Genomic DNA, 10,994 nt, shown 5'->3' on the forward strand with positions numbered 1-10,994 from the left:
AGAAGGACACAGTCTGTAAGGTGTAATTAAACAAAAACAGACTTGAATTAAAAACTTTAATTACCAAAATAAAAAGTTCAACATACATTCTCAAAGGACAGAACCTTACACACATACACCGTTTGTAAAGCAAAAGTGCAACCTGCTCTGCTACTGTTTACGATTCTAGGGGGCGTCTTCACACTAATAGCAGCAATGTTAACTTTGTAGGTACAGTACAGAGCTTGATGCTCTCATTGAGCAGTAGGGGAAAAGGGGAAATTGGCTATAATGCAGTGAGGTGGCAGCAGCTATAACCAGTGTTGTACAGCTGTCTGTCGTGCCCTGGTTCAAGAGGGACAGTGAACACATTGAAACCACCACAGAGATAATAACCTGACATTTCAATTATGTGATTTAAATGGAAAAAATAGAGATTATACACATCTCAATGATCAATATATTTAAATATACATTAGCAAGTAATTAGTCTATATTTAAATAGCAGTAACACGTGTCAGTAAACTCATTGGTATTTCCTTGAATAGTTAGATACATATTTCCTACTATGACAATCCACTTAAAAGGATTAAGACACTTCATTCCACTCCCAACAATATCACAACAAAATAAACATTCAGATCATTGCATCCACAGCTGAGCTGGAAAACATGGATAAAGAGTTAGCACCAGGTTTTGTCTCATCTCAACAAGTGCTGAGACAGGACAGAGGTGACAGTGAAGATTTGCTATTGCTCTAATGAAAGCCTTAGTGTTGTCATTTCATGTGTAATGCAATAGTGTACGTTATTTAATAACATAATAGGCATGAGCTTCATCATAAATCACCAACATCCGTCACCATGGTGTTCGAGTAGTGGTGAGAGAGCATCTGATCATTTGTAGGTTGAACAAAACTAAACAGAAAACAGAAGGTCAGTGAAGTTTGGACCAGAGAAGATCAATGCTACCTTAACCACTTATACTGGTCATAGCTTTCACTAGGTGGTGTACTGCTTTCTGGTGTCACATGCTCAACAATCAACAGCTACACACTAGTGGACTCTATGCAGGGGGGAAAACAGATGATGTCCACAAGACTCATTTGGCACCTGGTGTATTCGCAATCTCTCTCCCTCCTGTGGAAAGGTCCAGTATGTCCATATTCAGTGTTACAGACACATGCAGCAGATGTAATGAGTTGCTCTGAAGAATATTCAGCAAAGTTGAGTACCAGCTACCATTCATAGGTAAACCCAAAAGTGTATAGCATTTAGCAAAACTGAATGCCAGTGTTGTGTTGTAAGGAAACCGAAACAGACAGCTGGCAACAAACACAAACCAGATACCTTTACTTGAGGATTGATTCATAAAATATGCTCTGCCCACTGGTGAAAACAAAATCTTTATGACGAAAAAACATCACTTATAATAGTTCAATGTGCAAATAATGTGAGAATATTAAGAATATAAACTTGGAACATCCAAAATGTCTTTTAGAGATTCAAAGGTTATGAGCTGTGTGGTTGTGATAAGGTTCGGCCTTAGTTCGAGGTGCTGGAGCCGTGCAACGGGGAGTTAGGACTTGAAGACGTGCACAGCCCTCACTACATACTGCCTGCAGATTGGGCACTCGTTCATCCTCTTGCCGCACTTGGTGCAGGTGACCATGTGACCGCACTCCAGAAGAACACAGTCAATCACAGCATCCATACAGATTCTGCAGAGGTTGTCGTCGTGGATCGACAGTGGACCCTTCTCCCCATCTGCATCAAACAGACCAATATTATTTAATGCAACACGGATGGTGCAAAATTCACAGCTCTTCTTATGAGGCTTATATTAATAAAGGTCATGCATTCAATCTCATCAGAAATGTCAATGCTTGTTATGACTGTAAGTCAAGATGTTTCCATGACAACCGCTATCTTTATCCAATTCTCAATGTCACTAGTGAGGAGAGGAAATCTACAACAATAACATCCTGCAAATCTCACTTTAAACACTGATCTTATATAATTATGACTGATGGAGACAGATGGTGAAAACATACAGAATTACGCAACAACTGCTTAAACAACAAATGAGAACAGGTTTGAGGTGAACATCGATGTGGCGTAGATGTGATACTATTTGTGGAGAGTCAAGTCACTGGCTCATTGTGTGACCACAACGACATTGCCAAGTAACTCAGAAGCCTTACCTCCGATGGCGCCATTACAGATTGGAGCAGGAAAAGCCACAACTTTAGCGTGGGAGAAGTAAAGTAAGCAAAACATACTGTGAATAAGTAACTCATTTAAATTAATCCCTCCATAGTTAGATGTGATCTGTGTTGCTAGTAAAAATTATTACTCCTGCATATAGAGATGCAGATAAGGTATTGAGTTTCCCGTGTTAAAAACAGGATGTGGTATGTGATAATAATATCTAAGACAATGTGAACGCATAGGTGCCAACTTACCTGTGGTTACTGAACTGCTCACATTTTCCACTGCAAGAAAGACATCAAAATTAAATACTGAATAGTAATCGACATGGTAACTTTTTAGTATATACACACAATATACTTTCATGCATACTAAAACTATAGGAAAACGCTGACATCATTATATCCAAGTACAGTCAGATTAAATACCCACATGATTTCCTGTTCTCTTCCGTCTCTCTGTACAGTCTGCTGACACGTTCCACTAATTCCCACTTTTCACAGCATCCTGAAAAGTTGACAAAGTTCCTGGCCAATATTTCTTTGAGCTGCCTCACGGACAGACTTTCAATGTCTCTCAAGCTGGATATGTCTGAAAGAGATGCTCTGGCCCGGCGTCGCGTCTGAGGGCTAACCTGGTGAATCACAAACAGTACTAAATTACATTTTTGTAAAAACTAAACTTGTTTGCTTTGTTACATAAACAAAAAACAGATAGCTGACTGACTATCGTCTTGCCACTATAGATGGTTTTACTAAAATCTGGAATAAATTTTAAATTTTAGGTAATTTCTTTGGAACAGGGTCTTTAAAACTGGTGTGCAACTAAGTCCTAGGCAATAAATACGACTTTGCAACCTGTAGAACACTCAACAACAGATGTGAAATTGATAATTTTAGCACAAAATGTAACCAGTCACACCTCAGGAGTGTGTCCACTTGGGTCCAAATTGAGGAGAGACTCTGATGTGCCATCGCCTATATCCTGCAACACAGAACAGGAACAACAAACATTAGTGTTCACTCCATGCAAACCTCAATTAACTAATCCTCTGTAACTGAAGATTAGGATTAGAATCTCTCCTCAGCCAACCCTCTGATATTTTAAGAAGAACAATGCCTCATGCATTCATTCATAGAAAAGCTTACTGCAAAGCAAGCCAAGTACAAGTATTTATAGGGGATTGTGGCTGCTTGGAGCTAAGCTTCGTTTCCAGCAGCAGCTGTGATGTTTATTCATTCTCTTCATGTCTGCTACTCTGCTTTCTGAAATCCTAAATCTGTTTCCTACAAACGGTATTATAGTCAGCATGAGATGAACAATAAACCCCACTATGTTTCTATATTTGTTGTTTACATGTCTAGTGCTGCACATAAGCTCCTTTGTCGTAACACTCTTCGTAAAGTAAAGTAAACACGAAAACTAATTGTACCAGTTAATGTGTAACCTTATGTGGTCTTCACAAATGTCAGTCTAGAACCTGCAAATGTTCATTAATAGAAAGCTTTAATTTAATAATTTAATTAATTAATCTACCCAAAATGAAACATTTCTGCACACATAATGACCTGATTATTATCAGAACTATCACTCCTGCTGAGCGGTTCCTCCTGAGAGGTGACGAAGGCAGACAGCTCAGAGGCGGACTGCGTAGTAGAGGGTGTTGGTGTATACAAGGAACGTGAATGGAGGCTGCCTGTTTCAGGGTCCTCCTCTTCCTCAATGCCTTGGTGACAGAGCACCAAGTCCACCAAGTCTTCCTTTTCCCTGCAGGTATCTGTGGGGATGTTCCGAAGCTGCAAGTACTGACGCAGATCCTTTACTCGTAGACGCATGAGGCGAGGTCGCTGGAAAGCCGTTGCTTTCAGCAAATGACATGTGGTACATATGCGCAGATTCTCTTGAAGCACAGTGCACAGTGAGCAGAAGTTCCTCTTGCAATCGCAGCAAATATACTAGGCAAAAAAAGACAAAAACAAAACATGATACAGCTTTCCCCCCCTTTCTGAATTAATCTGACTTTTTACATAGAATATAAGGAAAACAGATAAATATAGCAAACATTTAATACATGCATCCTCTATATCAAAGTTATATCACATGTTCTCTACTTCTCCAGGCACAGAAACAGAAGGTAAACCCATTCTTTTATTGACCAGTTAGTTAGTGAAGCACAGGGTTCCAACAGACACCCCCATGTGTCACAAATGATGATCATCATCTGTGCTGACATTACAGAACCAGTAGGTTGCCCATCTGTCTCCGCAAAACAGACGGGTTTTAAAGTAATTTCACTCCTAGCTTAAAGTCTTCTGATTAGAAGCATTAAAAACAACTCATTATGAATGTGGAACAGTTATAAAACATGGACTTTCCACATGCCAAAACCTACAGTAGATTCTTCCCTTTCCATTGGCATGTGCATATAATTACTATTTCTGTAAACCCTGTATCTGATTAAGTGGCTTTACAAAAGGAGTATCCAGGTACCTACCTTCCTCCTGAAGGCTGAGAAGGCTTGCTCACAGGCGTTGCAGACAACACTTGGAGTCCCTGAGCTGCTGGGCGGGTATGTAGAGTATCCTGCACTGGGGGCAAATCTGAAGGGTCCAGCGCCGGCCCCAAACCCTGGCTGCTGGCCTCTAACTGCCCCAGTACCCATGACTTCATTTAGCAAACCACAGCATGAAGCCCACATGGAGGAGGCCCCTGCCTGTCAGGGACAAAACACTTTACTTCCTGTACAATAGTGTTGTGGTACATTATACCTGAATAGGTGCAGCGGCATAACTTGGTTACCACAGAAACAAGTACCATTCTGTGTCACCAATGTGTAATTAGCTCCCATGTGGGAGCTAATTACACATTGGTGACTAAAAGCCTTCATCCACGGGACTAGTTAACACATTAATGCACAATAAAAGCGAACAGACCTTACGCAACACCAACACAATTAAGCTGGCTACATAGTTCAATTATTTAAATGGTCAAGTGACGCAACCTTGAGAGAAAGCAGGAGCATCGCTTAACAAACATCCACTGACAAACGCAAATATATCCATAGAATTACACAAGAAACATATCTCGATAAGCCGTGTTTAATGGAACCAGTGAGGGTCGGTTTTGACAATTAGCATAGCTAGCAACGACTCGACGGCTAAATAGCTAAATGTGTGTATTATGTAAGAAAACTGCACCTTCATTGCAGCTCCGGCGTGTCCACTGCAAACCAGCACACGAACGGTGTAACCATTGCAGTACGGAACGATACCTATTTAGCTGAACTGCCTGAATGCGTCTTGATAGGATGAGAGCAACTGTAGGAGCCCCGATACCGATGTCACTGCTGCCTTTATTTCTTCCGCCCCTTCTTCTCCTATGTGACGTCGCAGCAGCCAGATCGCAACGGAGCGCTACGCTGCCCCCTTCAGGTCAAATAAAGGAGTGAGCTCACTGTTTAACTGAAATAAAAAGCCCAGTATGACTATTACTTTTTCAATATTTGTAAAATGTGAATAGTTTAAACCAATGAAGCTGAAGGTTAAAAACCTTAATAATCAAGCTGAGAGATTCACAGACGTGACATAAATACTTTTAATCATGGTCAAAAGTTATGATACAGTAGATATGACATAATGATATAATAGTGTACTTGTGCCTCGCTATTTCTAATATTCAGCTACAGCCCTGCTCGTCGTAATGTATATAATATGAAAATCAGGATTTTCTGAGCGTTATCAGACTCTGCATTCTTAATATGCTAAAAAAAATCTTTGAAACTCAGTTCAGCAGATGTAATTTCTCAATCTTAGAGTATTAATTTGTGTCCCACGGTTCTAATGGTAAAAGAACTGTTTTCTCAAGACAATATCTAAACAAATGGAAATATCTACATTACATTTTATCTACAAGGTAAAACGTAAAAGTCAGAAGGATATACATATTTTAGGATACGCCAACTCTGCAGGGGACGACTTTTTTTTAAAAGTATGATAATTTTTGTATAAAAAATTATAATCCTAAGAATCCTAATACATACTTATACAGTATGCATTTTTGTTGATGTGGTAAACTTGTGCATATACTCCCTGATGTAGCCCCTATGTTGTTTACATGGAGATTTTAGCTGCACATATATATAAAACAATCATTAAAATGTTTTAAAATAAAACCAGAAACAAAACTTCCGGTCCCGCTCTCTCCGTCTCGCGAGCGCGCTAATAACAAACGTCTCCCCCAGATGACGTCACCTGCGCGTCACCATGTTTTGAGTTTCAGCGCGTTTCCACTCCACGGGTCGTTGCTTGATGTCACCTGCGGATTTCAGGATGGAAACCAGCGTTAGTTTGATGATCATGTTTGAGGACGAGTCTGTAGATGTCCGCTACGTTAACGGGTCCCAGTTGCAGCTGTCGCCGTGTGGCTGCGAATTCGTGTTGGTGAAGGCCAGAGACCCCTCAGGGCATCCGCTGCAGCCGACTGAGAGAGTCCGACAGAGGACGAGGTTCACCATTAGCATGTACAAGGTGAGGTGGTTGTCCACAGTTTGGTTTGTCATCTTTAATCATTCTCACTTCAACCCTTTGAATGTGCTGTCATCTTGCAGGAGTCTATGGCAGCTGCATTGCTCTTTAGGAATAAGTACGCAAGTCGCCCATATTTGCCACAGGAACTGATCTCTGCTGACCAGAAGAAGGTACCAAGAGCGTGTTCACAGCTTATGCTTTCAAATTATGTGTAAAATATGGCTACTTGCGTGTTCTGCTTATCGTCCTGCAGCCTTTTTTCAGCCTTGACTCGGACGTGCTGTGGCCTGAATGGTCTTCTTGTGAGGCTGAGTTGGGACCGGGGCGCGAGACCATCGTGAGATCCGAGGACGGGCGAACCGTGTTGGTGTTGTCGCCCTCGGGCGAGGATTTCACCATTGAATTCACATGCAGCCTGAGTCAAATTCAAAATCACCATCAGTGTGTCGGCACAGATCACGTTGAAGCTGGCAGTCGGCAGAAAGGAAGCAATGCGATTAATCAGACGAGCTGTGATGAGACCCAAAAGACTTATCGAGGAAGAAAGAATGAAACAATTAGGCCAAGGTCCTGTTCTCCTCAGTTCAACACCACTGCTCAGTCAACGGTAACGGAGGGACCTATAAGCATTACTGCCTTAAGGTTAATATCTTTAGTTTTCTATATTTATAATTTTGTATTTCATTTCCTACAGCCTGAAGACATGTACCAGTCCACTAAGGTCATCCAGCATCATTCCTGCTGTGCTGTTCCCTACATGTGGTCCTATCCGCTTTCCTTGGCTCTACACCACTGGACAACTCATTTGTCCAAACCTAAAGATGTCAGGACAGAAGGGTCCAGAGAGTGTAGCCAGGCAGATAAGAGGTCAACCATGTCAGACACATCCAGTGAAAGGAGAAGGTCCTGCCTGCCTCAGGCGCTGCCTCTCACATGTCCCTCACCACATTGGCACAGGTTAGCTCAAACTAGTACGTAATGTTTATTAAATGTTCATTATACTAATGATTGATTGATTTGAGCTTCTGATCATATGTGCATTTGAGGTGGAAGGTTAAAGACCCTCTAGCCTTACCAGAACCTTCAGACCAAGACCTTCCAACAGAACCAGTGAAAGTGATGTGGTGTCAAGGAGTCACCTACAGGTAGGCATACTTCATTGATCATCCACAGAGGGAGATTCCAGCAATATGATCATTCAATCTGTACCCACAATTACATACTCCACAAGACAACTGCTGAGCAACAGAACTTTCAAAAGGCAAAAAATGGCATAAATTAACTTTTAATGATGCCGTGTAGGAATTGAAAATCATTCTAGGGGCCTTGTGAATCTGATGGGTGTGGGAAATTTTGTATAATGACTCGCTGTGTCTCTAGCTGTGGGTTGTTCAAGCATTTGGTGGAGGGAGAGTGGAAGCTTTACTGTGGTTACCATGGGAACATTAGTAACGAGGTAAAAGGGGCTTTCCTGCATTCACGTATATCAAAAAGCAGTCAACATTCCACATGGGGTTTGTGACAGGGCATGAATACAGGTCTTGTGTCCTCATATATGATGATACTGTATATTTCTATACTTTAGGTCTTCACTTTGTATGTGACTGTATCTTCTATGTAGGATACTGAGTGGCGCTGTCCCAGTTATGGAGGTTTCCCCAGGAGATGGGTCTGTGATTCGATCTAATGGTGTCCTTAACAACTATTTTACCCATCACAAACCTAACCTTCAGTTTGGCCAGGTATGCTTAAGCCTTAGAATTAACCACATGACATTAAGAATACAGTGTGTTTATATTATTATTATTATTATTATTATTATTATTATTATTATTATTATTATTATTATTATTATTATTATTATTATTATTATTATTATTTAAAGATCTGCTGCTTTCACAGGTCAAAGAAGTAATTTACCATTTGAATAGTCTTCCACCTGATGTATTGGGACAGGCCTATTCCATAAGCTCCATTGTAAGACGTGCTAGCAGGTAAACTGCCACTTAGTCATGGTCTGATGAATTATATAACTGTCATTAATGTTCCAACCAATTGAGTCACTGTTTTACAGGATCCTTACATGCTACAACCAAGTCAAGCAATCGCTAAAACTACCTGCTACACCCAGCTGCTTACACGAGGTCAAAGCAAGCCCTTTTTATACAGCATTTAAACAGTGTACTACTATTTGGTAGTTACAAAGAATCTTCTCAACAAATAATAGTATAATTTGTTTGCAGGATGTACATTTTGCTAAACCAGTGATACTTGAAAAGCATCCTTCTACTGCTACTGGTGTTGAGCAGTATGTGAGTGGCACCCAGACAGTAGAAAGTCGGTGAGGTATTTTTAGACTTCCTGGTCATCTCAAATTGGTTACGGTTTTGTGTAAAATTTCTATAAAACACAATATGCCCCTCTTTTCACTCCAGGTCAGACATTGTAGCTGCAGAACTGGAAAAGATAAAACGGTTCAACTGTATCCTTTGATTGGAAGAACCTTTTAGTTGTGGACACAAATTTGTCTATGACAAAGGCACGCCTACTGTAGCACTGTTCACGTTGAGGATGTCTGTTCTTTAACGTCATACACTCAGTCATCCTGGAGAACAGCCACCTACTAAAAAGTGAGAAAAGATGTGTTGATCTGAAAGCTAACACTACAGAAGTGATAAAAGAGAGCTGCATCAGCGAAGCTCTTGTGACGACATCCAGAGTTATACAGGACATTGATGCACTCATATCTGAAACCATGCTGAAACAGTGAAGACATGCTCAACCTTAAAAATGAAAAGATTCTTTTATTATTTTGCACAGTGACTCAAATAAAAGCTCATCCCTACAGTATGTGAGAATTGCATTGTAGTTTTTGTTGACATTTGCAAATGTAAATCTGTGTTTTCTAGTGTTTGTGACTACAGCAAAAGAGCCTGGGGAGAAAACTCATCTAGTTTACTGCAGTTACTTAGAAAACACAGTTCAGAGTAATCTAGAAAGAAAACAAATATCCCACTGTCAATGGGGAAGTGCAGCAAACATGACTTATGGTTTTGTATCAGTTGCATGGGCCACACCTGCCTATCAGAAGGTCCTTGTGTACTACATTGAACAGGGTTAGGCAGATGTTAGATAACATGAAAGTATAGAACAACCCATTTGAGTATTTCCTAAGAAATAAGATGAAGTGTTTTTCTTTGTGATCAGTATCAGAATGACAGCTCACCCAACCAGACACGCAGAAATCAGGTAAATAAGTTTTCAGTTCCGAGACAGATTTGTGACATTCATGTGAACATTTTTGTATTTTATTTTCCTATTATTTTAAAAAGTGAAGGTGAAACTAGACAAAATGTGAATTCCTTAATTTTCATATCTGCTGATCAACATGCGGGAGCAACATCCATAGACCAATTAAGATTCTGCTAAATGCTACTATTGCAAACAAGCGATGAGCAGTTTTATTTGCTTTGAAGTATTTTTTCCAGTAACGTGAAAGGTGTTATGTATTAACTTGTAATTGTTTGAAAGCCATCAAATTAAGCTCAAATCCTCTTGCTACATCTGCTGTTTAAAAAACATATTACGCATTGTTAATAATTACCTTGGACTTCACGGTGGTGCAGTGGGTAGCATTATCGGGCCAAGATTCGATAACTGGGGCACACCGGGTGCCTTTCTGTGTTTGCATATTCTCCCCGTATTCGCATGGGTTCTCTCCGGGTTCTCTGGCTTCCTCCCACGGTCCAAAAACATGCATTTGGCTGATTGGTCACTGAATTGCCTGTGTGTGTGTGTGTGTGTGTGTGTGTGTGTGTGTGTGTGTGTGTGTGTGTGTGTGTGTGTGTGTGTGTGTGTGTGTGTGTGTGCGTGCGTGTGTGTGTGTGTGTGTGTGTGTGTGTGTGTGAATGGTTGTCTGTCTGTGTTGTCCTGTGATGCGACCTGTCCAGGGTGTACCCTGCCTCTCGCCCAAAGACAGCTGGGATGGGCTCCAGCACCACCCGCAACCCTGCATGGGAATAAGTGGTACAAAATGGATGGATGGATGAATTACCTTGGCAATTGTTTTTGTGATTGTTTATGCATCATGCATGTTTTTTGGGCTTAGTAATTGGTCGGGTAAAAAACAGTGTTATAAACTATATTTATTATTAATGCAAACAATACTGTTACAGCTCACTTTTGACTTTCTTATGTGGCTCAACTCAAGTGCCTCTTCTTACTAAGGATTCTGAAGAAGAACCAGCTGTCCTCAGTTATTCCGGTGGACGCCTACCGC

General features: G+C 40.8%; 2 protein-coding genes across 4 annotated transcripts; one reads left to right on the plus strand and one right to left on the minus strand.

Moving 5' to 3' along the window:
- Positions 1-42: 42 nt before the first annotated feature.
- Positions 43-5,573, minus strand: LOC114862269 (E3 ubiquitin-protein ligase RNF34-like). 2 transcript variants are annotated; one of them, XM_029162412.3, is made up of 8 exons: positions 5,387-5,573; positions 4,684-4,902; positions 3,758-4,144; positions 3,111-3,173; positions 2,622-2,823; positions 2,444-2,473; positions 2,183-2,224; positions 43-1,745 (listed from the first exon to the last, which is right to left on the minus strand). In XM_029162412.3, the coding sequence occupies exons 1-8, from the start codon at positions 5,390-5,392 to the stop codon at positions 1,558-1,560; spliced, it is 1,137 nt and encodes a 378-aa protein (XP_029018245.1). In that variant the 5' UTR covers positions 5,393-5,573; the 3' UTR covers positions 43-1,557. The 2 variants fall into 2 exon arrangements, with proteins under 2 accessions (XP_029018245.1, XP_029018246.1); XM_029162413.3 differs by lacking the exon at positions 2,183-2,224 and having other exon boundaries at positions 5,387-5,572.
- Positions 5,574-6,417: 844 nt separating this feature from the next.
- On the plus strand, positions 6,418-9,565 carry c9h5orf34 (chromosome 9 C5orf34 homolog). Of its 2 annotated transcripts, none has more exons than XM_041072506.2 (11): positions 6,418-6,715; positions 6,796-6,885; positions 6,969-7,322; positions 7,410-7,672; positions 7,762-7,860; positions 8,337-8,457; positions 8,618-8,709; positions 8,790-8,859; positions 8,959-9,061; positions 9,151-9,197; positions 9,316-9,407. In XM_041072506.2, exons 1-9 carry the CDS (start codon positions 6,497-6,499, stop codon positions 9,058-9,060), a joined length of 1,410 nt encoding a protein of 469 aa, XP_040928440.1. In that variant the 5' UTR covers positions 6,418-6,496; the 3' UTR covers position 9,061; positions 9,151-9,197; positions 9,316-9,407. The 2 variants fall into 2 exon arrangements, with proteins under 2 accessions (XP_040928440.1, XP_029019986.1); XM_029164153.2 differs by having other exon boundaries at positions 6,419-6,715; positions 8,959-9,056; positions 9,316-9,565.
- Positions 9,566-10,994: the final 1,429 nt, after the last annotated feature.

Source organism: Betta splendens, chromosome 9 (assembly GCF_900634795.4).
Source record: "Betta splendens chromosome 9, fBetSpl5.4, whole genome shotgun sequence".
Lineage (NCBI taxonomy): Eukaryota > Metazoa > Chordata > Actinopteri > Anabantiformes > Osphronemidae > Betta > Betta splendens.